Source organism: Plectropomus leopardus, chromosome 2, assembly GCF_026936395.1.
Source record: "Plectropomus leopardus strain MGB_pleo_1.0 chromosome 2, ASM2693639v1, whole genome shotgun sequence".
Lineage (NCBI taxonomy): Eukaryota > Metazoa > Chordata > Actinopteri > Perciformes > Serranidae > Plectropomus > Plectropomus leopardus.
Window position 1 is genome coordinate 35,528,083 of NC_142177.1, and position 26,554 is coordinate 35,554,636.

Here is a 26,554-nt window from a genome sequence, read left to right on the forward strand (position 1 = left end):
CTCCTTCTGGCAACATCTGCTCTCCACGTGACAAAGACTGAATTAATTTTATCTAGCGGTCCATTAGCTAACGCCTAGGCGAAAAGCTAGTCTGTCTGATGTCCAAGACAAGCTAACATTACATTACATCAAAAAACACAGTAATAAAAATTAATAATAAAAGTAGGAAATAAAAGTACTACTACTACTACTACTACTACTACTACTAATAATAATAATAATAATAATGATAATAATACTAATACAAAAATACAACTGCTTTAACAATAGCAATCCAAAGATAATAATAATTAATTCACTAATTAATCAACCAATTCAAATAAAATAAACAACAACAAAACAATCAAGTCTTATTCTTAACTATCTGACTCAAAAGCCAACATAAAACAGAAGTACTCAGATAATACAGTGAAGTAAAAGTGTTAATACAACAGTGAAGAAAAGGGACAGTGCATTATCGAGCATTATCGAGTGGCATGGAATTCATTACCAAGTTTTTGTATTTCTGAAAGTAATACAATATATTTTCACAAAAAGTTAAGATTGTATTTATTTACACAAGGAATAGTGTAGAACATTATACATGATGTATACTTTTTAGGGGTCGACCAATATTGTTTTTTTCGGGCCAATACCGATACGGATTATTAGTAGTTAATGAGACTGATATTTGGTACTGATATGCTTTTACAATAAAAGTAAACATTTACAATTTGCAATATAACAAACTCCATCACAAAACTTTGTTTGAATGCCTTTAGCAAATGTTTATTTGTTAATGGCTTCATCAAAACGTTCTAAAATCACACCATTTATCACAGCCAGAAACCTTGAAATATGGTAGGTTATGGTACAGGGAGGGTCATGGATTTCCCCACATCATTTAGGGAGACTCAAGTAAAATATTCATTACTCTGAGGAGGACTAAAAAGGCATTAAAATAGCTTGCACACAGTAGGACTCCAGTTATCTTTTATTTAATGCACCAAAGGGATGTTTCAAGCACAACTGCTCAGGTTATCAAATACCTGTAGTGAAGTAAAATGTTCAACATATCCCTAAATGTTGTCGAGTGAAATTATAACGCAGCATAAAACATAAATACGCTACTATTCAGTAGAGTTTCTAAAGGTCCAGTTTGTAGGATTTAGAGGGATATTTCTGCAGAAATGGAATATAATGTAATAAGTATGTGTTCTTTAGTGTATTATCATCTTGAAATAAGAATCATAGTATTTTTGTTAAAATGAGCCATTTATTACTACAGAATGGACAAACCAAACACTGGCTCTAGACAGGGCCATTAATATTCATGCGTTTTTTTTTTTTTCTTTATTTTTAAAACGTTTTAAATTTTTTTTTTGCATTTTTGCATTTTTGCATTTTTGCATTTTTGTATTTTTGTGTTTTTGCATTTTTGCATTGGTCACCGAGGTTCACAGCACCTCTGCAATAAGGGAGCTGCAAAAACACTGACTTTTAAACATGTAACTCCTTTATTCAGTGCTTTTATCACGTTAAATCAGTCTTTGCTTTGGTGAGAAAAAGACTTTTGTGGATAATTTGACTTCTGGTAAAAACCTCCTGAGCAATAAACACAGAAGAAATTCTAACCGGGAGAAGATTCAGCTGGTTTCAATCTGAAGTCTGCAGAACTAGATTACACTAAATCCCCATAAATTTTACACACTGAATCTGTAAGTGCAGCATTTGTATAATGGTATTTAAGTACTTTCCTTCACATCTTTAATTACCATTAATTTCCACTATGAAACTGTAGCATGATGGCTCAGTCAGTTGATGTTGTACAACTTATAATTGTAAGAGGCAATTCTTTAATTATTGGATTAAGTTTTATTGTCATTGCACAGAGTTCAGATACAATGACTCTTTCACACCCATAAGAGAGAATTATACCCGTAGACCAACGAGCCACATAAATACATAAAGAAACAAATAAATAGGTTGACCAATTATTATTATTATTTCAAATTTAGAGCTAAGATCAGTTTGGGAGTTTTTCACACATAAAAAAGAGTAACTATTTCCTAAAATAAGACGTGCCAATGCAATTTTGTGATCCTTAAAGCCCTCACTATTGACCCCGAACCAAACTTTATGTTAATTTAATTAACTACAGAGCAGGGAGACATTTTTCCAGGTTCCCATTGTGTGTCATATCAAACTGTGGAATATAAACACCCTGGGAACAGGAATAACCCTCCAAAACACTTGCAGCTGGATGGGTGACTATAAAGACAAACAATGGACACAAAATGATAATTATTTTTTATATTTGTTTACAGTAGCTTTATGTTAATGCATCAGAGTGATCTCAGACCTCTCTGTCTGGCTGTTGGGTCAGGTAAGGGTTAAAGAAGTCTCTCAGGAGGCTCTGCACCCTGGTGGGCTGGGGGCTCCCGGCAGCAGGGACCAGCGCTGGATTCAGAGCCAGGTCCAGGACTTTTGGGGGGCTGTACGCAGCAGAGCGAGTCTGAGCTGTGTGGAGACCCTCGATGGCGCTGGACAGCCAGATGAGTCTCTTCAGACTCTGGATGTTTCTGCTGCGGTCGTGCATCAGCTGGTGTTCGGTCACAGCGCGACGGCTGCAGGGAGAGAGATTAGACTTTTTATCCAAACACAGAGTCAGATTCAAAATTTATGTAGAGGACGCATCACATATTTTCAACCTGTCAGCACAGAAGATCTTTACAACCTTCACAGTTTTAACCCCTTGAAACCTAAACAAATTGGTTCGATTTCTTTCAGAAACATTGAAATGGCAATGACCAACTTGACAAAAAATGTCCCACAAATTGCAAGAAATTAGTAAAAGATGACAAAGAAAATATCTAAAAAATGGTTAAATAAAAAGGTGTGACAATTATTACAAAATTATCAAAAAACTACAGAAAAATGTCCAGAAAACTATTACATGTTTAAAATCATGTTACAGAAAAAAAAAATATTTTAAAATTTTCTGCACTTTTTTTCCAGTCATTTTCTTTGTTTTTGTTTGTACTTTTACTTTTTTTAAATTATTATTTTCAGGTAATTTTCTTGTAACTTTTTATTCATTTTTGGTTTTTTTTTTTGAGTCATGTCTTGTTAAGTTGCACGCTGCCTTCCTCCCATGTTTTTGAAAGAAACAGTTTGCTCAGGTTTCAGAGGGTTAAGATTAAGAGTCACTGATTCAATATCTGATCAAATGTCTCTCCTGTTGATTTCGAGATCTGACATTGAATAATCGGCAGAAAAGTGTTTTTAAAGATGATGATGTCATATTGAAGTTGACCTTTGACCTTATCGATATGACATGTCGACACTTCATTATATCCCGTCAGACATTTATGTAAAATTTTGTTACAATTAGCTTATGAATTCTTGAGTTATGGCCAAAAACTTGTTTTGTAAGGTCACATTGACCTAAACCTGTGACCTCCAAATTCTGATCAGTTCATCGTTGAGTCCAAGTGAACATTTGTGCCAAATTTTTAAAAAATCTCTCTAGACGTATGACATATGTATGAATGTATAAGTTGTATGTCATAAAAAAATTCTTATTTTCATAACTGTTCACATTATTACATGATACTGTGACCAACAACATGATAAAAATGTCCATACACAAGTCAAATGTTTTTGTAAAGTTGTAAATAATATAAATATACAGTATATGCAGCATGCGGGATTTGGTCAAAGTACATGAGCATTTGAACTTGAACTGTAACCATGTTTTTATGATTTAAAAACATGAAAACATCTGCGGTTTGAAATTTCAAGTCATTTAATTTATAAAATATCGGTGAACTGATGAATCAAACATCCCCCACATATGCAAAGTGACATTTCAAGAAATCAAATTTCACATTTCAGTGAACTACAAAAAAAAAAAAACATCAGGGAGAACATGTTCTGATTTTGGTCGTGTTCAGTTGTGAACAAAATGTTTTGCAGCACATTTAGCCTCATGATGAGCTGAGATGTGGTGTTTTGGGGCTTTTTTGGGGAACTGGAAATAGATTTCTTCTGTGTAAACATTTTGATGTTTTGCTATTCAGGGTTTGAAAGTATTAATCTAAACTACAGCTGAGCTCCACCAAAACATTTTCCTACATTTATAAAGCAACTCCATCATTTTCATGTCAAAGCAGTTAAAAAACATTTGCAGAGAAAACCGTTGAAACTGGGCGGGAAACAGACGTCTCACCTCCCGTTCTGTTGACACTGGCCGGTTGTAAAGACGATGAGAAACAGGACAGCGAGCCGCTGCACAGGTCTGTAGGACTTCTGCATTTTCTGAAAGCAAACAGCAAGAAACACTTTATACAAAAATACATTTCATTAGCTATTTAGATAGTTAGATCAGCAGTCCCAACCCCTCTGGTTTGTGACCAGTAAAGAAAAATCTACCAGTTGTGAGCAGCTCAAAGAATAACTGTTTTTATTTTTGAATAACATTTTGAGCTGTGAGGAAGTGAAATCACTCACAACAAAACAGGAAAGACACAAGGAAAAAATAAATGTTGTATTTCAGAGGAGTTATATAAAACACACTGTAAGCAGCAGATCCGTATGATGCATATTTCATGACCTAAAACACACAATCTTCTGTGGCTTTTCTCTCATTTTTCCCGTGCAAAACCTCAGAGCCGTCTTTTAGTAAATAATGAAAAACACAACATGACTGCTTAGAGCTCAAAAAAGGACGAATATCCCCTACTGACTCTAAATATACAAGAATCAGCCGAAACATTACCCACAACCTGTTTGTTTTTTACTGTAAATAGTTTGCCGAAAAAGAAAAGACCTGGACCAGAAGACCGACAGTCAGATGTGTCGGTTTCTGCAGATTGGGATTTCTCCTCACTGAGTTCATCTCTGGGGGTGTTTTCAGGTTTTTCAATAATTTAGGAGAACCTGGAGGGCTGCAGTGGAAGTGTACTTATTTTGTTTGATCACTGACTACGACGTCTGCAGGATGTAGACTAATTAAAATTGTGACTATTTACCAGGGATGCGATTTTTCTGGATTAATCCAGAATTACAGATTTTGTGACCCTGAAAATGTGATCTACATAAATCATTCAAATCTGTGTTACGAGTGACATGGAAAGCTTTGAGGACATCTATGCTGACGTACGTGAAGATTGTTTTTACAAAAGGAATTTTGTTTGCACTCAGCTCGAGCTCAACCTGTCGATTTTAAGAGGAGTGAGCGGGAGAAGGGCGACTGGCGCCATCTTGGCTCCTTTTAAGAATAACCAACAACGGGAGACATAATCACATAATCAAGATTTTCCTCTCAAGAGGACAGACTGTCTTTAAGGCGGTTTGCAGCAGAATTATATACATTGTTTGTGCGTAAACTGCACAGATAGAGGTCAGTTAAAGTGGAAATACAGAGTTGTTGGAATCTAAAGCGTCAAAAGCGGCCAAATACCAGTAAATAGTCGGCGGTGGCTGACTGTTGAGGCTCAGGGTTTTCTGCTCTGCTCTCTGGCTGAAAGATGGTTTTCCTTACATGTAAAACTCTCTGCAGGTCTACGCAGAGGAAGGCGTTACGGATAAATGTAGGTGTGCAGGACGGAGAGTTGAGCTGGCTGATCGATTGATCCAACAGTCCAGTCACCAGATGAAAATGTTGGCGTTTTTTTGTAAACCATGAATATACCGGTATGTAACATTTGTACATTTAATTTGCATCATATCAGCTTCTCTAAGGTGACGTAGTATATGAGCTGACTTTGTAACTGAAAGGAAGAGAGGACAGTGGATGACATTTTAACTCGGCAAGATGCCTGTCGACTGTTTTTAGCAAACCATCGCTGTTTTTTTCCCATGGAGATCGGGCCACGTAAAGCTGTGTTTTTTTAGCGAGATATTGCTGGGTTTTCTTCCAGGATTACACCATGAAAATAGGTATTTTGAGCCAAAACATGATCTTTCCCCAATCATAATCTAATGGGTTGTGAACACATCCACAAGTTAAATTATTGAAATGTAAAATTTTAACATGAAGCTTATCCACTGCATAATAACGTACAAATGTAATATATTCAGAAACGGACAATGCCAACATTTATTTTGTGGTGATTGGGTTGAAACCAAAAAAACAAACATAAGTATACATTAAAACAAATGTAAATGTCTAATGTCCATCCAGAAGAATAGAAAACCATGAGCTCCTGTTCCTCAGTTCTCTCTTTTCTTCTAAAAAAAGTTGAATAAAATTTTACAGTAATCTCTTACTGACTTTTTAAATACGTCACACAGACCTATAAAGTCTTACTTTTTAAGCTTAAACAGGAAGATTTGTTGCCTGAATAAAGCAGTTTGTTATACAGACGGAAGAGTTACACAAATAAATTAATAAAAACATAAATCACCAAATTAATTGAAGTAACTTCAGACAGTTTAAGAATACACAGATTAACGTGTGACTAAAAAACAAAAAAATCACACGTGCTTGCACACACAAACACACACACACATACACACAAGAAATTTCCACAAAGCAAAAAAAAGAGACAAAAAGAAACAAAGAAAAAAATACTAAATCAAAAGAGAGGAAAAATAATTTTTATAAAACGTATGTTTTTTTTCCTCTGCAACATAATTTTAAATATCTAATTATAAAATGTATAATTTCTGGACATTATTCCCTAGTTTTTCTTTTCTTGCAGTCAAATCATTAAAAAATTAACCTTTTGAAACCTGAGCAAATAGGTTTGACCCCTTCAAAATCACGGGGGAGAAGGCAATGAGCAATGGCCCAAAAATTACCAAACAAATAGTGTAAAAATTGCAAATAAAATTACCTGAAAATAAATAACAAAAAATCACACACACACACACACACACAAAGCAGGTACAGGTGATGACTCTTTAAAGGTACTTACATTGATCATCCCTGTTGGTGGCAGCAGCTCCTCTAATGATCAGACACTAAACTGACTTCTGGTTCGACCTCCAGACCTTTTTATAAAGAGCCCCCGACACACACACACACACACACACACACACACACACACACACACACACTGGTTTAAGAGTCACAACAAATTCAAAGTGGGGCGTTTGATTTGATAATGAAACAAACGTCAGCAGCCGTCATCTCTGTGACATGTGATTTTTGTGTCTGTGGTGTGAAAAAATCACACATTTTCCGGGTTATTTGTGTGAACACAATCCCAAACAGCCTCCTGCACCTCGCTGTGACAGAGGAGGAGGTTTACACACTCGCAGATACTCTTTACATAATCAGGTGTTTTGAAAAGGAGGATGAAATTCAATTGAGGGATTATCATTTTTCTATTTTCTGGTCTAATCCGCCCCGTTCCTCTCGGAGAGATTCAGGCGTCTGACAAAGAGGAATTTATAAAAATGGGGTCGAATGGTGTTATTGATGTTTGAGAGTGCAGACACACACGGATGAGTCAGTGTGGATAAACAACCGAGCGTCAGCAGAGCATCTGTCGGCTCAGGTTTTAACTTTTCCAAACATTGTCTGGACTTGAGATGCTTGTCGCCTGGAGCTCCTCTGCAGCTCCTTCACATTACAACCACCACCTCCAACACTAATGAACCCAAATAAACTGGAGTCTCTGGTTGCCGCGGTGTCACCACAGTCGTCGTGAGAGACGCAGTCGTCTTGACAACACCTTCGAGGGCGAGTTTCCCTCTGCGAGAAATGTGGGCTGCAGTCAGAGGCTCGTGGGCGCAGAGATGCAGCGAGGACGAGTGATTTAGTCCATTAGAGAGTAAATGATGAATAAAAGTCAAAGACGAATGGAGACAAACAGAGAAGAAAGAGACGGCTAAAAAGAAAAATGGAAGAAATTAATCAGCAGATGGAGGACAAATTTAACAGTCGATCATGGCCTGCACTGATGAAATCTTTAATTCTCGTTGCAAATTTAGGAGTAACAGTCATTTATTAAATTTCTTCCTAATTAAAACAACCTAAATGTGAGGATCTCAAGGTGTAGCTGATGGGAAGAAGGGGTCACGTTCGGGGACCTCACAGCTGCCTCTCTGCTCTTTGCAGATGATGCGGTTTTGTTGGCTTCATCACACTGTGACTGTCGGCATGTGTGGATGCAGCAAACAAACAAAAACATGCCCTTGGGTTTGAAAAGTTTTATTATGTTTTGTTATTTTTTTTAATTTTGGCAGTTCTTTTTTTCTTTTAAAATTTTTAGCAATTTTTAGTGATTTTTAAAACTGTTTGGATATTTTTTTTCTATAATGCTTGTTTTTGAGGCTTTTTTTTCTTTCTTTTGCTAAAAATGTTTTCTTTCACAATTTTGGTAAGTTTTAAAGAAAATGAAATAAAAATCACCAAAATTACAAAGCCAGAAATTGTACAACAGAAAGGCACATTTTCCCACGAGTCACTGAGGGAGGCTTGAGGAAAAACATTTGCAGCTTTGGGGATGTCTCTGCCAGAAAACGGTGGATTGTCCCCTCTGGGTCGCCGGAGAGTTGCTGCCGTAAGCGAAGGAGTTCAAGTGTCTCAGGGCCTTGTTCAGTGAGGGTGAGGGTAAAATATAACATGGAAATATATGATGTTAAATATGTAGGCCTACTTATAAAATCGATATATTCTTGGCATTTTTCCCTTGTTTTTTAAAATCTGTTTATTATTTTTTAATAATAGTAATAAGGATTAATAATAATAATAATAATAATAATGATATCTCATAATCACCACCAGCTAATTTTTGAGTCATTTTATCCTCAACATTAACATTTTTTTTTTTTTTTTGCAATTTGCAGGACAATTCTTATCAAGTTGCTCGTTCCCTTGTTTCCATGTTTTCAAAAGAAATTAAACCAATTTTCTCAAACAACTGAAGTCACTTGAGGTGTTAAAAGGTTTATTAATTTAAGTCCCTTTTCGTCCTCAGAGCTGCAGCTCTGAACTGGACTGACAGGGTTTATAAAACGCTGCCTCTGAAGCTCCTGATCAACATTATAAACATTTTAACTGCTTCGACATCGGGTGTGTCACAGAGCCAGAAGCAGTCAAATTATTTAAGTATTAACCCTTCGAAACCTGAGCAAATAGGTTTGATCCCTTCCAAGAACATGGAGAGAAGGCAATAAGCAACTTAACAAAAATGAAAATAAGCAAACAAACAAGAAAATAACCTTTAAAATGTTCTGAAAAATTATTAATTTTATGCATTTATTCTATTTTTCTGTAACATAATTTTAAATCTAAAATGATTATGAGATCTATTTTTTTCTGAGCATTTTCCCCCAATTTTCTAATAATCATCCCCTCTTTTTGAAAACTAATTTTTAGGTAATTTTCTTGTCACATTTAACTAATTTCTTGCAATTTTGGGAACATTTCTTGACAAGCTGGTCATTTCCTTTCATCTTTCTCCCCATTTTTTTTTCAAAAGAAAACAAACCAATTCGCTCAGTCTTCAAAGGGTCAGAAAGCATCGCCAAAGTATGTGAACGCAGCACAAAAACAGTCTCGTTCCCCAGGCTGTTCCTCCTGAACTACTCTTTCGATTCCAAAAGATTTAACGAAAATGTTGAATTTAATTTTTTTAAACATATTTCCAAAAATGACCAATAAATCTACCTTGTACCTCGCACAAGAAAATTGATGTCGATCCAGGTTTCAAAGGGTTAAAGAGCCTAAAATAAGACAAAGTTTACAGAATAAAATGTGATTATTGTTCCACATCATGCACTCGCAGCTTTGACGTGCAGCTCTGCAGCAGGCCTCTCTGCTGTGGAGCAGCCGGGTGTCCACGGGGCGGCAGCATTGCACCGAGCAGCTGAAGACTCTGAGGAAGAGGATGAGACTCAGACACAGGGGGCTCCTCTCATTAGTCTTTTTTACCTCCTTGTCTCCTCTCTCCTCCGTCCTCCTGCCTGTGACCCGGAAATCAATCTGAGCGTGCCATCTTGTTGGACGTCTCAATTCCTAAAATGCATCTTAAGGACAAAGTTGCGAGGAGAGAGGAGTTTTACTGGAGGAGCTGAGAGCGAGGATGCACGTTTCCACGAGTGTTTTTGGCACCCGAGATGTGTAAAAGAGCTATATTTAATCGACACTGCTCCAAAATGACAACTCCAAATCAAGAATATCTCTTTTTGTTACACGCCTGTCACCTCGTCTCCTCTCTCCTCGTATCTTTTCCTCGCCTCCTCAAGTCGCGTCTCAGGTAGGAGGGACTAAGATACAAGGACAGGAGGCGAGGAAAGGAATCGAGGATGTACAAACTGGGAAATGAGAAAAGCCTAAGCGAAGAACATTTTTTAAAAAACTGTCTTAAGTGTAACAACTGTCGGATGGCGCCCCCTAGAGGCCCAACTGTTTACCACTGCTGCAAGAATCAGTTTAAAAGAAGGTGATATTGAAAAAGAAAATGTACATGTGTTATTGTAACAAAAAACATTAAATCAAATTTGATATCTAGACTAAAAAGTGTTTCGTTTTTTCTAAGATCACAAGTAAGTCACTATTTTGTGTCAAATTGTTGATTTCTTTAGGTCAGTGATACTCAACCTCAAGCCCCCGCGCCAAGGGGGGTACATAAGGTGCCAGAGTGAATAAAACAGCACCAAAAAAGAGCTTGTTTATCAAAAAAAGTGACAGTGGAGGATCCCCCACACCCCCCGACAGAAGTCCGAGCAGAGCCACTAATGTCCTAAAATCCTAGAAATGTGCTTAATTCAGAGAAATCTCCTAAAATCCCATAAACCTTCTACAATCGTAGAAATGTTCTGAAATCCTAAAATTGTCCTCATATCATCGAAAAGCCCTTAAATCCCTAAAATGTTCTAAAATCCTCAATTTGTCCTATAATCCGAGAAATGTCCTAAAACCCTAGAAATGTCCTAAATTCAGAGAAATGTCCTAAATTCAGAGAAATGTCCTAAAGTCCTAGAAATGTCCTAAAATCCTAGAAATGTCCTGATATCCCAGAAATGTGCAAAATTCAGTGAAATGTCCTAAAGTCCAAGAAATGTCCTAAAATGTCCTAAAATCCTAGAAATGTCCTAATATCATAGGAAAGCCCTTAAATCCTTAAAACGTCCTAAAATCCTCATATTGTCCTAAAATGCGTGAAATGTACTAAATTCAGAGAAATGTCCTGAAGTCCCAGAAACGTCCTAAAAGCCTGGAAATGTCCTAAAGCCCTTAAATCCTAGAAATGTCCTAAAATCCTAGAAACATGTACAGGGCTGCTGCGGCCCTTAGCAGAGCTAGTTGAGTATCTCAGCTTTAGTAAGTCGTCAGTTAATATGTAGGAAAACGTACAGCAGTCGGTCATTACTGGAAACTATTTAAGACGCCTTCTCTTTTTTTGGTTGGTCTCCTGCATTATAGATATATATATAAATATATATACACACACACAAAAACATGTATGATGATATAAAATAATCTCTTTAAAAAATCACAAATTGACACCGATGTATTTCAAATTCCAATGGCTTTATTTTATGTATATAGATTTGTATATATTTATATATATTTATATATTATATATATATACTTATGTAACAACTTTTACTAAGTTGCTTGATTATCATCTTTTGTTCAGCTTAAGTTCAAACGACATGACACTAAGACCAAGGCATTCCACATGATCATATCTTACAAAAGAGTAAAGAAAACAACATGAGCGTGTGTGTGTGCACCTGTCGAGCGCGCACACACACACACACACACACACATACATACATCAATGTACAGGTGTCGCGGTTCTGTTTGTAGAAAGAACTGAAAACTGAAAAGCAGCTAAAGAGACGAGAGACGAGCAGACAGAGTGAGAGTGTGAGGGAGAGAAAGTGAGGAACCAGATGAACCACTTGGAGCCGAACTGGAGGATTCTGTTGCATAGATTGAAGCAAACAGGAGAAGGATGTTTGATCGAGACAGACAGGATGAGAGTGACACACACATTCACGCACACTGAGGAAACACACTGTCAACGAGCCCACCTGACACACTCACACACACAGGGAAGCACAGGAAGTTTTATTTTGGCTCACAAACAAATCACTGCTGAGGCTCAGACTCTGTCAGACAGGACTGAGGACACCGAGGTCGCGTCCGCTCTGCACTTAAACAACACTCAGAGTCCACAGTTATCAAAAGAGCGCTGGAGCTAAATGCTGATGCAAGAATATTAAATGACCACAAATTTAATATTAAGCAGGTAATAATATTTCACCAGTTTCACTATTTCAGATTACATAACATTTGCTAAATAGCACTAAAGGGCAGCTGAGTCCGCTGGGGATGTCTTCAGTTTTGCAGGAATTTGGTCATAAAATCGTATCTGACGAATAAAAATTTAACCCAAAGATGGTGCGTGAAAGGTCAGATTGTCACCAGAGTGATTATAATTAATTTTTAGGAGGCACGGTCGTAAATGTGGCAGATTTCATGACCATTCTTCCAATAGATGTCAAGACATTTCACTGTAAATGTGAAAAAAACTGTAAATGTGAATCTCACGATAGGGCAACACCGAAAATCAGAGGATCGCTGAGGTCGTACAGATTCATCCTCTGGGATCAAGGATGTTGTGCAAAAATTAAAAGCAATACATTGAATAGCTGTTGAAATACTTCAGTCTGAACTTAAGAAATAATTTGACTTGTAGGCCAAAAACAAAAGAATTGTCCAGAACGCTTTGAAACGACATCTAGACCTCCACGCTGCTGAACAAACAGCCTGTTCTCATTCCTAGCTTGACAAAAATCGCCGCTTGGTCAGTGATTTTGGTGTCAAAAGTCACTGAAAAGGCCACCTCTCGCGGTGATATGATACGCCAGTGAACGTCAGTTAATAAGGCGGCCTGACAGAACCTTTCATGGCAGTACGATAACGGCGTCGGTTTATACTTGGTCAAATCGAGCCCACTGTAGTATGACACAACGCTACACAGTGTCAGGTTGAAACGCTGCCGCCATTGACAAAATATAACGAGCTGGAAAGTCCCAACAGAGCGTGCAAGAGGTGCAGCCGAAGTGTCCAACAAACCCTGGACTTTCAACTGAAAGCTCACTCTTTACTTCCCGAATTAATTTTGACGAAAACCATCATTTTTTTTCTCTCCAAATCTATCCACACGCTTTTGTTGCACAAAAGCAAACGTAAATATGAAATGTTTTACCGATATTACGTTTATTTTGAAAAAGACTGTTTGCATCTAATGAGCACATTTCCTGTGAAGCGTGTTTTGAAAAGACACGATGTGACAGGCCGTCCTTGAATGTCAACAGCACACGCAGGAGGACATCAAGCGCGTTACATGTAGACATGATCAGCACTGACCAAGCAGCGATATCTGACGAGCTGGGATGAGACTGTGTTTTAACAAACTACATAAAGTATATGCAGTAAATCAGTAGGTGAATAAATACGTAAAATCGGTTGCATTTGGTTGCATTGAGAGCGACTTGGATTCATGACTTCAGTTTTTGTCTCAACACACTTTAACGTGACCACAAAGTCCAACATTTACTCCCACATAAATGCAAAACTTTAAATGCCGCTACAGCTCTCTCTGCATCCTGATAAAAACCAGACACGAAAACAGATAAAGTGACTTGATGATAACTGAAATATAAAACACAAACTCTGGTACACTATCACTCACTTTCCTCAAAGTCCTGTTGCTGTTTAACACAGTTTATTAAATTATCTACTCTGATTTTTAGATCTTTTTCATCTCTGTGTGTCCAGTACAGAGACAGGCCCTGTTAGCCTAGCTTAGCATAAAGACTGGAAGCAAAGGGAAACTGCTAGCCTCCGTCAAAAGAGCAACAACTCCAAAGCAGTCTGATTTGTTTGTTGTTTATTGTTCAGGTGTAGAAATATAAATCTAAAGAGGTTCATTTTGAGGCTTTTAGACTTAAACATCTCGACCAGATTAAAATCCTCAGAAAACATTCCTTTTTTTATGGCAGTAAATGATTAGATTAAAATGCAAATCCAAGCAACTATCCAAGTTTTAACAAAAATTTTAAATAAATTACAAATCTGAATCACATTAAAACAGCAATACTTTCAAGCGTCACATTGACAGTAATCAATGAATTACTGCCTGATTAATACTGACTAAAAATCGTGTTTTTTCATGATAAACGAATAAATTTAATAATAAATCTAAATTTAATAATAAATCTAAATTTAATATTTTTATAAAAAATATGCCTTGAAATTGTGGTGAGTGGGACTTTAACCGAAGCTCAAAAGAAAAGAAAAAAAAAAAAAGTAAAATAGGTACTAGTTAATTTTTTGTCAGTCAATGTAACAGCAACAATTTTGAATATCAATAAATGTCAAACAATCTTTGTTTCCAGCATCTCAAATGAGCTGCTTTTCTAAACTGCTGAACTGAATATCTTTGGGTTTGGGATTCATAGAGATTCTGCTATTTTGTTATATTTTAAATGATAAAATAATACACTGATTAATCCAAAAAGAAAATAGTCAATAATAAGCAGATGAATTCAGAAAATAATCCTTAATTGCCAGAAACACAGATACATTTCTGATGACAATTTCTGTTCTGGTTGATAAAATTTTCTGATCTATCGGTCGGACTCAAACATGAACACGGGACATTTTTACAGGTGAGCGACAAACTCCATTATCCTCGTTTTTCCCTCGTGCCCGAAGCAGCAGAGAGAAGCCGGAGGATAATGGATCACGGAGATCAATGGATGTGATTGGTGAGATGATGACGCCTGCAGAACAGAAGCCCACCTGAATGTTTCAGGCCTGTAAACTGTCATCGTCTCCCTCCTCCTCTCACTGCACACATGAGCGGGCGATGAGTTCAGGAGAATCTGTGAGTCTCACGTGTGTGTGTGTGTGTGTGTGTGTGTGTGTGTGTGTGTGTGTGTGTGTGTGTGTGTGTGTGTTGGGACGGTGGAGAGGTGGATGGGTGGACAAATCTGTCAAAAGTTATTTCGTTTTTGGATAAATGAGACAATGGAAACCAAAAAAATAAAAAATAAAAAGAAGAATCTTCATCTTTCATCAATCCATCCATCAGAAGTCACACAGTTTTAATTTCCTCAGTGTGTTTCACCTCACAGTGCAAATACATGAGTGTGTGTGTGCGTGTGTCTCTGTGTGTCATGTTGCGTGTGTTCGGGGCGTGTGTCTCAGATTCATTTGGTTAAAAACAAGTCAACATTTTGGGATGTTTCATTCCATACTAAAACATGCAGAACACAGAACATTGAACACATATACTGAACAGTTAGTTTTATCCAAATGCAGTTTCTCTTTTTTTGTTTTTTGTTGTTATTTTTTTATCTCTTTTCGCACAGAGTGGCTTTAGGCTACACAGAACACGACAGAACCAATCGCACCAGGTTGGACATATTGCTTTAAACCACCAAATTCTGTATATATGTCATGCATGCCACATAGATGATATTATGTTTATACAAAAATAACACCAACGCCTATTACTGTGTATCATAGTAATTACAGAAAACAAATCTTTTTCAGTCTTTTTTGCAATAAAGTTCAACTGAGAAACCATATAGGTATATATATCTCCATGTATCTATACTAGATATAAATATATAGAGATAATATATAAATATACAGATATATATGTTGAGTGGTTATGACTTTTCCAACTGTGATATTCCAGTTCGTTTGAACCTTTTTCTTTTTTTTTTTTATTTGTGGATGTTGAAGTGGACGTGAAGGTTCTCCAAAGAAATCCTTAAGATCCGACAACAGGAAGCTGTTCTGAGAAAAAGGCAGTGCTCTGAAGAGGAAGCAGTCAAAATGCAACAATGACTGGATAAGAAGCGAGTTCCTTTTCCATACAGAAGTCCTATTGGAGATCTTATGAACTCCAAAAAAATAAAAACAAACAAACAAAAACAAAAAACGAACCCTCAGAGAACTTAAACCAGGTGAATGTTTGCAGTCCGCTGCTGAGTGTCGAAAAACCAGAAGCACAAACAGGTCTGGAGCGTCTCTGATGGCGAGGCTGCACTGCGCACCTGGCATGAGATGTGAGGGCAACCAGTCCAACCAGTCCAACCAGTCCAACAGACGACCACCACAGCCACAGAACGACCGTGGCGAAAGCAGAGGGACAATCTTATCCAGGCAGCGGGGAGGAGGGGGGAGGGGTCGTGTGACTGCTAACTTTCTTAAAACAAACTTTTGCCGAAGAAGAAAAGAGATAAAAACGACTTTGGCAGAGCATCCTTAAAGCTTTGCTGGGCGATGATTGGCTGATTGCCCCCTCTCCCGTTTCCTGTCACCGACACAGACAGCAGGTACACTTCATTCACTTATATGACAATATTTACATTGTACAGGTGTTCTGTCAGATTCAGCAGTTGAACAAAAACAAAACGCGTCATCGTTTGGAAAGGTGCGTCTCGTTTGTGGCCGACGGGACGCACGGCAGGAAGAGGAAGTGATGTCACGAGCGCTTTAACAGTCCTGCTCTCTTCCCGGGAAATGTTTCTGAAGTTTGTTAGTTGTATAAAATGGCAATGACATCTGAAGCTGCAGCTGTGTCCCGTCGCAGGCTCCGCCTCCTTTAATGTCTTAATTTCACGACCGAATAGAAAAATGTGGTGTCCTTTCTGTCTTTGGCCTGAATTTAGACAACATGACACGTGATCCAGGGCCGGCCCGGGCCTCGGGTTACTTTCTCAAGTTTTGGTCCATTTGAGGGGTCGGATCTCATTTTGGTGCAGGTTCAGTCATCCTCGGACTGCTTCAAACTAACCTTAAGTCCCTTTTAGAATCAAAGTTCATGGACTTACAACGAGACCAAGATATTTGAAGCCGTACCATGTTTTAGGGGAAACGGTTAAAAAAAAAAAAAAAGATGCACGTTGAGTTTTGGTAGATTTTTTTTTTTTTTATGGGTCCACTTAAAAGACTTTGAGGCTCAAAGCAGCTCATTGGTTTGTTTCAGATTCGGGCCGGCTCTGCTTTGGTCCTCAGGGTACTCTCACCGGTTTTGTTGTGGGTTCAATTATCCTCAGACTGGTTCAAACTGACCTTGAGTCCCGTTTGAGATCAGACTTCATAGACTTAATATGGAACAAAAATATTCAAAGCCATAGGAAGTTTTAGGAGAAACAGTTAAAAAAAGAAGAGGGTTCAAGGAAGTTTTTTTCACGTGTGACTTCAAAGACCTCGAGACCTCATTGGTTTTTTTCAGATTCAGGCCGGCTCTGCTTTGGTCCTCAGGGTGCTTTCTCAGGTTTTGGTCCATTTGAGGGGGTCGGATGACGGGACTAAAATATTTAAAGCCATAAAATAGAAAATTAAAAAAGATGCACGTTGGGTTCAAGGAAGTTGGGTCAAAGCAACTAACTGGTTTGTTTCAGACTCGGGCCGGCTCTGCTTTGGTCCTCGTTACTTTCACAAGTTTTGGTCCATGTGAGGGGGTCGGAGCTTGTTTTTGGTAAGACAAGATGTCATAGACCACGCCCCCTCCGAGGAGGCGGAGCCTGAAGCGGGACACAGCTGTGGTCCTCTTTAAAGTCGTCAGCTCCGACACCAGTCAGTTGGAAAACAGCATCAGTCCACTCATTCAAAGAAATCAGTCATTGTAGCTTCAAAGTACAGAAACAAAGAAACCCAGAGGTTGGATAAATAATTATACACTCCCATTTAATGTTTGATACAGTTAGCTGTATTCACGTTGCGTTGGCTGAACTCTAATGGAGTTGGATAACTGCGAAATCACATAGCGTGTAGTGTGTCACAACATCGTAGATAAAGTGAATATACTCATGTAAAAGGGGGGCTGATGACACTCGACTGTTGAGATCCCAATTGAACGGCCGACAGGAAGTAAACAAGTCACTGCAGGTTTCTGAGCCCTAACATCAGGTGACCAAGACGACACACGTGGCATAAATATTTAGAGAGCTGTAAAAAGACAGAGTCCACGTTAGATTCATCTCATTCATGTACTGTACTGTACTGTCACCAAACTCTTCAGCCTATACATATATATTCATATATCTCCAAAATATTAAAAAGTACTTAATATAAAAATACAGAAGAATTGTAAAAAATGAGCAAAACATTGAATTTTATATGAAAACCATGCAAGAAAGATTCCCCATTTAGTTAAATAGTAACTCTAAGATTCAGGAAAGCAAGGGAATGAAAGGGAAGTGGTCGGATGAGAGAAGCGCAGGCGAACTGCCACCCACTTGCTTTTCATGTAAACATTGTAGAGGTCCTTTAAACTTGGTTCGGCAGTGACGACTGAAGATTTTCTCCTTGCTTTTTGGTCGTGTTTGGAGTAAAGGGCCGGGGAGGGAGGGGGAGGGAGAGGGGGGGTGAGAAAGTCCAAAGGAAACCTCGATAACAATGAGATAAAAAACAATACAGACAACCTATAAAATATGGCTCTGAGTTACATAGAAAAAGCTCATCAGAGGGGAGAGGAAGAACCTAGTCATGACGAAAAAGTTGGAAATATGGCAGTAGTAGCACATTACTTCAATAACGTGTCCTAGTTCGTAGATAGGTTGATGGCTGCTAGTCAGACTAAGAGGGGATTACACGCGTCGCTGCTTCTGATTGGAAGATGATTCCTTCTTCTTTTAAGACAGTAATCTGCGGACAACGGCGGGCAGGAAGTACTGAGCGGCAGCGGGGGCACACAGTGGATTTAACTCTACAGGCTGACTGGTGACATCATCAGTCTCCCACGAACCTCAGCGTGGCCGCCACACTGACGCCTGTCAATCGAAACACAGCAGAGCGGAGAGATGATGACGCGCACCTTTTCTGCTGTTGGCCGCGTGATGTAACTGACAGCGGATTTAGTTTCAAACGAGGGAACGAAAATGTCAGAACTGGTACTAAGATTTGTCTTTAACACAGACAGACGGTCCAGACCCTGTTCAGAGATCCATCAACTTCCTGTCTGGTGGAACTGGACTTCCTGCACAGTGACCAAAAACACACTCACTGATACCGAAGTATGAAGTACTGAATTCTGCGAACTGAGACAGAAGCTCTCGATCTGCGTACAAACCCTCGTCTATGGTCATGAGCTCCGCCTGAAAGACGTCAGTGGAGGTGGTTTAATATCTGACCGACTGGATGCTGGACGTGTCCACGATGCTCCCGGCAGACCCAGAACACACTTACAAATCTGGTCTGGAAACAAGACGAGAAGAACTTGAGACTGTGTTCAGGAAGAGGACAAAGTGAGCTGTGGTGGTCTTTCTTAAGCCCTTTTTAGACAGAGGTACCATAATGGCGCCACTTTTTTTACACAGAACTAAATGCCAGCATAATGCCGCCCTGGTGTGTGATTTTGGAAAGCATGCCAGCGATCTATTTGTGAATCAAAAGACACAAAAGCGTCCGTCTCAGGCAGCGATTTCTGAACAATAACAATGGCATAACATGGCAATAATAATCATTTACCGTCCCGTTATATGGCGGTTGAGGTCGCCCTCTGCTCTGATTTAAGGAGCAACTGGATCTCATTGTCACCCCAATTTGCGGGCATATTTGGCTGCGTTTCTTCTTTGAGTTAGCTGTTAACTGTTGCTTTTTAAATCTCTCAAAATATCAAACCCATCCCGTTCTGTCCTGTCGGCTGTCCCTTGTACACAGACATCACTTCAACGCTGTTACTTCTGGCTTAAAGGTGAGAAAACTGTCCACCGTAGTGTAAAAGGGGCTTTAATCTGGCACCACTGAAACCGAGGTCGAAATAAAAGCTGAAAATGGACAAAGGCATGAGTATTTGTGACCCTGCGGCAGTGGTGTTCAGTTTGGAGAGTCCAAACCTGAAAGATGAGAGCGAAATGTTCCGTCGATTCTGACCCATGTTACACTTTCGGGGTCGCTGTGAGGGTCCACGTGACATACATTTGGTCATCTGCGAGGACGGCACAGTGGGGCAGTGTTTAGCGGGGAGTCGCCTCACAGTGTCACGGTCACAGGCTGTCATTTTTGATTGGTGTAATACTTCAAGAGGGCGGGTCTTATCTGATATACGCCTGTTTGGAGCGGAGAGGGAGGAAGGACATAAGAACGCAAAAAAAAGTTTGTGTCTGAGAGCGTGATGGACGATCGTCTCTGACGAATTCTGGTTTAGATTTTATCTGCATCTGAACCTCAATGAACCGAAACCAACAGCGAGCTCAGTGCACATTCGTTCAAACGAGAAGAGGACCGGAGTGGGCTGGTCTCAACTCCCGACCACACGGTGAGTCAACGGAAAGATTTCAGGTTGAAGGTAAGGCTGCAGTCTGTCTTGTCAAGTCGTCCAGCGTACGTTGGCCTTATTTCATGCGAGCTATCTGTGCTGTGAAAACAGCAAGAAAGGCACCACCGGCCAACTGGGGAGTAAACTTATCACCTTCCGCACGATGTGAGCAGGGATGCAATCCAGCCCCTTTGCAAGCCTGCATGAGTGTGTGCTGGTAAAAGATTTAAGACCACTCGGACTGTACGCAGACAGTTAAGACACCCGCTCTGGAGCAGAAGAGCATTTCAAGGCAATAAAAGCCCGGCTGCAGTTTCCTCTACATGAGTATTGATGAGTCTGTTGTGGTGACAGGAAGTTCAGTCCTACAGACAGGAAGTTAGCGGAGCTCCGAACAGACGCTGCTGCAGACTAACACATACATGGTTGTCTAAACAGAATCCCAAATATTCATTCCTAGATTATCATGCGACTCAACACAAATGAAACATAACATGCATCCTACTGAAGGGGGGAACCGCACTCCTGTTTCCTATCGACACTGTGGACGTACTGGGGGAGGGGCAGAGAGAACCAGAACCCTGACTGGATGAGATGAGGTCGGACCCCCACTGAGCAGAGCGCGAGCCCACTCTGGATGCCGCCGAGTTGGATATTTGTTGGGTAGTAAACATTCTGTCCTTCCACATGCAACACAGCTGCTAAAGAAAAAAACCAACGCATACAGACACGATAAAGGGAAGAACATTGTTTTTAACAGTTGAACCTGTCGTGCCGCAGCCACAAGACATTCTCAGGAGTTTGAATCAGCCTTCAATTAACATTTGTTTTCAAAACAAACAAACAACAACAAAATAAAAAGGTTACATTTTTGCATTTGCCTAAAAATCTTCTCATCACCAAACCCGGCTGTTAGCTGTGTAGAGGAGCGGGAAGCGTATGTACATGAGAATCACTGCACTCTTTGAAAAGTTCTGTGCCGTTTTTGAGAGAGAGCGTTACGCAGGAATGAAGCGAGTACAGAACACGACATGCTGCTGCGAGTCCCGCAAAGATCGAACCCAACAAAGTTTAAAAGCTTTTCAAAAAAAGGAGAATCAAGTAAAAAATATACATGAATGGACAAAGACTTCCACGGTGGAGCCTCTGGACTCCACCTTCTACTGACACGTGTGTGGTGGCGGAGGGACAAACTTACAGGCAGAGCGACGCCACAGTCAGTATGAAAAACACAACGTGGCAGGAATGACTGAGGGGGGTGACGACGATGTGAAGCATGTGTGTGTGCAGGATGAGTGGATGCAGAGTGACTTCCCTCCTCAGTGCGACAGTTCGGTTGGTGGGATGACAGATGATGCTGATAAAGAGGAGGGAGGAGGGAGGAGGAGGAGGAGGAGGAGGGAGGAGGAAATCAGATGGATGACTCGCAGCTCTTGGGGAAGGCGCTGGGCGGCTCTCCTCCTCCCTGCGCCCCAGAGGAGGCGCTGGGGAGGGGGTCGATCTCGTCTCCAGTCTCCTCGATGGTGGAGATGCGAGCCTCCTCCTCGGACTGGGGGACGAACTCAGGATGGGCCATGAAGCTGTGGATGGAGCTACGGGACTCTGGGCTCTCCAGCCCCGCGTACAGGGAGCTACGGAACGCATTCACCACCTTAATCTGAAACAGAGACAGGAAACAAACGTCAGAGGGAATCAACAGCTACAGGCTGTTATGAAAAAACAGGCAGCGATGGGTCACGTGGTGGTCGCGTGTCTGAATCCAGGCAGGGAGGTGCAAAACCACAAAACACAACGTTAACGAGTGAAACAGAGGCCAGCCGGATGAGACAATGGTGGGTGAACCAAAAACTACATTCTACAAAACATCCACACAAAAGGTAAAAACAACAACAACAACAACAACAATGACGGGATGCTGGAGGCAGCTGAGTGCAGGAAAACAAACTGCAACCCACAAAAATCACAAACAGGCAAAAAATGTGGAGCATAAAAACACAACGGCTGCAGCACACGCACGCACGCACGCACACACACACGCACACACGCACACACACACACACACACGCACACACACACACACACACACTTTTGTGAGGACTCATATGACATAATGCACTCCCAAGCCCATTACCCTAACCTTCCCAATCACGATTAAATGCAAGGTCACAAACGCAAGGTCACAGTGACTTTTGACCTCCAAATTCTTATCAGTTCATCCGTAGGTCCAAGTGGACATTTGTACAAAATTTAAAGAATTTCCCTCAAATTGATCTTGAGATAACACGTTGAGAATGAGATGAATACAAGATCAAAGTGACCTTGACCTTTCACCACCAAAATCTTATCTTATAGTGAGATATCAGTTTCACAATAAGACAGAAGAGGTCAAGTGGACGTTTTTTTCCCCAAATTTGAGATATCACGTGAACAAGAATGGGACAGACTCTGGCCTCGACTATGCTATCCTCGACGCAGAGGCATAAAAAAATACTTAATTCTTAAGTCAAAGTGTACATTTCTTTGAGGAAACTCCCTCAAGACCTTCTCAAAATATACATCCATTAAAATAAGACAGATGCTAGACCGCAGTGATCACCCGTGACTCAAAGTGGACATTTGTGCCAAATTTGAGGCAGTTCTCTCTAGGTGGTCATGAGATAACACACTAACTTCAACATCACAATTAAATACCAAAGCCTGAAGGTGTTCTTCACATATTGTGTTCACGAAAATGAAACTGACGCGTCACGGTGACCTTTAACCGTCAAAGTCTAAGCAGTTCATAGTTGAGTCCAAGTGGACGCTTTTGCCAAATTTGACAGCCTGAAAACACAATGCCTCTGGCCTCGGTCGACACCAGCACGGATGTATAAATACGAGGGTTATCTATTTTCTGATTTTGGAATCAACCAGTTTCAGGTGGACAGAATAGTAAATTTCCAACCCTGTTCCTGATCTTGATCTAATTTAACCCTAAAAGAGGAAACGATGACCTGCAAAAATGTCCTCACTCTGTTGGTTAAACATGTGTTTCAGTCCTCACTATGTAGCGATTACAAATACACACACACATTATACACACACACACACACACACACAGTAGTCAGATACATTGACTGACTTTTATATCCTAAAATATTTAAATTCAACACTTATAAAGTCGGAATCTGAAACGCCATTTCACAACCATAATCTGCTGCTGTAACAGCCTCCGCTCTTCTGGTTTGAGGATTTAAACAAGATTTTTTAAACCCAGCTGCTGGATTTTTCGCGCATTCGACCTCAAAATCACCACTGAGGTCCAGCGCTGATGTTGGGTGATAAAGTCGATGATCCAGTTTTTCTCTAAGTCGGATCAGAGCTCTGCGAAGAACAGTCAAGTTCTTCCACACCAAACATTTCTTTATGGACCGTTTCATTGCTACTCTGTCAGTTTCCTTGAAAATGAACAACTCAACTGGTAAAACACTTGGATTATATTATATTATACTGATCTTAATGTTGCCATGTTTGAATCGGTCTGCAGAGCTGGCTTTGTGTGCGAGAGGACCGTCGTGCTAGAACGGGAAAGGACTTTCCCAAAACATTTAACACAAAGTTGGAAGCAGATCGTAAACTGGAGCATAAAGATTTATCTTCATCGGACAGAAGGGACCTAAACCAGGAAATACACACCCTGACCAAGAACAGGATGTCCACTTCCTATAGAGGGTGGATATTATTTAGACACTTTCCATCAACATTCCCATCACAGTGATTTCAACCATGTTTTGAAACGTTCTCTTGTGAGAACATGTATGACCTGACATTTGTCTTTCCTGAACCTGAACTTCAGAATAAAGTTCAGTCAATAAGGACGGACTCTTCTGTCTTCTGCAGCCCTAAGTCGACACACATTAGACCTGTTTTCTGTCAGCAGCTAACTTACAGAAAATAAATTCCCCGTTATGTTACATTACCTAGAAGGTTATCCCTGGAGGATAACTGTAACAATTAATTTCATTACTGACAACAAAACTCCAAAACTTCCAATGATTTCTACAAATATCATGACTTTTTCTAAGCCTGAAAAATAAGATTGTGACATTCCAAGACTTATCCAGGTTTTCCATGATCATTGGAAGCCTGAAGCCATGCAATTTGTTGGCCGGAGCATTTCTGTAGCACCACAATGCTTAATTACAATCTATGTTGTGACTAATTCTTTCTTTACCAAAAAATTGGATATTGCACTTGGCCGTATTGTGATTTTGATAATATTTGATTAATTGTGCAGCCTTAGTATTAAGTGTGATTACGTTAAATGTCCCCAGACAATCTCTGTAGTCTGACCAATTCGGGATGTAAAGGACTTCTGTAGTAATACATATATTTTGTACATATCAGACTATTTTGTTCACACCTTGAACATTAATGCTTTTTACAGTTTCCCTGCTATACTTCTTGAGAAACAGGAAATAGTCTGGATGTGTATTCCAAGGAAACCCTAATTCAGACATACGGCTGGGCCACAAGATTATCTATACTTCAGTATGCAACTGTTTCACTTTTGCAATTAATCACATTTTGATGCAAACCAATAGACAAGCAGGAAAACTGTTACTTTTGCAGCCTCTCAGGGTCTGAGGTCCACTTTGGCTTCTAGTAATTCAGCCCTGATGGTGTCAGCACTCATACAGAAAAAATTCAAACGATACCCAGCCCCAGTAAACAACACACACACACACACACTTGGGAAAAATAACAAACACATGCACACTGTTAAGTATTTATAATCACATTCAGAGCCAGAATCATTTTGTCCTCCAGCTGCTCTCTTCTCTCTGCCTTAAGTCGTTTCCTCTGTCATGAATCCACAGAGGCTGCAGCTGATCACACTGATTTATACGCACCAGCAGACACTCTTCATCATAATTAATAACCCTGCAGTTCAAAGCTCTCTATTACTGAACCACGGGAGAGCTGCAGGCTGAGCACTGCAGCTTAGAGCATACATGTAACCATCACACACACACACACACACACACACACAATCACATCATCTCACACTCACACACACACACACACACACACACACACACACACACACACAAAGCTCACAAGTTAAAAAGCTGTTGGCTGTTAAACCATGAGAGACTTGCTGAGTCTGACAGATTTAACCCTGCTCAGGATTAACCCATAAAATTATCTTGGTGCCCAGGCTGTCGCCTTTGAGAAGAAGAAGAGGAGAAACAACAAAGAAAATAGAGCAGGATTTTTTTCCCCCTCTGTCACGAATCAGAACGATTCACAGCTTCTTTCTCCTCTCGTCAGCCAACAGTTGTGATCTGTCATCGACTCGTCAGGCAGCAAGTCACGTCAGGGTTAATCGACACATGTTCATGAGTTTAAATCTCCACAACATGCAGGAGGAGGAGCGGCAGCAGGCTGAGAGGGAAACGATGAAAGGTATTAAAGAAAGGAGGAGAAGGAGATTAAGATGGAGAGAAAAAAGCTTCAGTGGAGGAAGGTGAAGTGGAAAGAAAAGTGTGGAGAGATAGAAACACAGATCAGGTGATCAGGTTGTCTGCAAGTTCACTTTTACAGCTTAAATATATATCTATATCCATATATATATATATATATATATATATATATATATATATATATATATATATATATATATATATATATATAACGTGAACTCTGCCTGTGGCTCTCAGCTCAAAGCTCTTTTGCTCCTGCTGAAGACAAAATCTTCTGGAATTATAGAATTGAATTCATAAATCAGAAAGCTGTCGTCTTTACATTTTTGGATTTGTATATATTAAAACAAAAATGAGGAGCGGTTAAATTTGTGAGCTTTAAATGTGCTGGTATGTAGGTATATTTTTGAACTTTGGACAGAGCTGGCCTGACTGTTTAACACACGCTGAAGGTGTTTGCTCCTAAAATGTGGAATTGTTCCTTTAAATAACTTGTTCAGCTCTCAGTATTTTTGCACCATCTGATGAAATCTCTTTGGGTCTCACTGCTCAGTTATTGCTGATGGAGGCTTATTTTTTGCTTAAATAACTGCAAGTATAAATGAACAAACTAAACTTTTACACACTGCTGCTGCTTCAAATTAAAAGCTTTGAGAGGCTTTTATTGTGAAGGAGCTGTAGATAATGTGATTTATTGGACGCTGAGATTGGTGGAACGTTGTAAGGGATGCCGTTCGTTATTTAGACAAAAATAAAGACAGATTTTTTGCTTTTTTGTCAGTGGATCAGGTTTAAATACTGTCAGCATCGCATAATAGGTCTTTAGCTCAGCCGTTTGACCTGAAATTAAGCAAA

The 26,554-nt window shown here is 39.7% G+C and overlaps 2 protein-coding genes across 7 annotated transcripts in view; both read right to left on the reverse strand.

Moving 5' to 3' along the window:
* Window positions 1–562: 562 nt before the first annotated feature.
* pth4 (parathyroid hormone 4) lies at window positions 563–7,000 on the reverse strand. The gene is made up of 3 exons (XM_088072026.1): window positions 6,903–7,000; window positions 4,211–4,299; window positions 563–2,606 (listed from the first exon to the last, which is right to left on the reverse strand). The coding sequence occupies exons 1-3, from the start codon at window positions 6,909–6,911 to the stop codon at window positions 2,336–2,338; spliced, it is 369 nt and encodes a 122-aa protein (XP_087928152.1). The 5' UTR covers window positions 6,912–7,000; the 3' UTR covers window positions 563–2,335.
* A 6,827-nt stretch (window positions 7,001–13,827) lies between these two features.
* The window catches only part of LOC121960036 (plasma membrane calcium-transporting ATPase 1-like), a 132,566-nt gene continuing 119,839 nt past the window's right edge, over window positions 13,828–26,554 (reverse strand). For 5 of the 6 annotated variants that reach the window (XM_088069580.1, XM_042509639.2, XM_042509646.2 and 2 more), the window contains one exon: window positions 13,828–21,891. In XM_088069580.1, coding sequence (XP_087925706.1) covers window positions 21,646–21,891 — 246 coding nt within the window. In that variant the 3' untranslated portion in view covers window positions 13,828–21,645. The remainder of the gene's footprint in view (window positions 21,892–26,554) is intronic. The other variant, XM_042509656.2, reaches the window with a different exon arrangement.

Excerpts from the sequence above, each read along its gene's own strand:
- pth4 (XM_088072026.1), bottom strand. Across the intron at positions 2,607-4,210 it reads CAGTGTCAACAGAACGGGAG|CCGTCGCGCTGTGACCGAAC; the intron begins GTGAGACGTCTG and ends CTCTCCCTGCAG.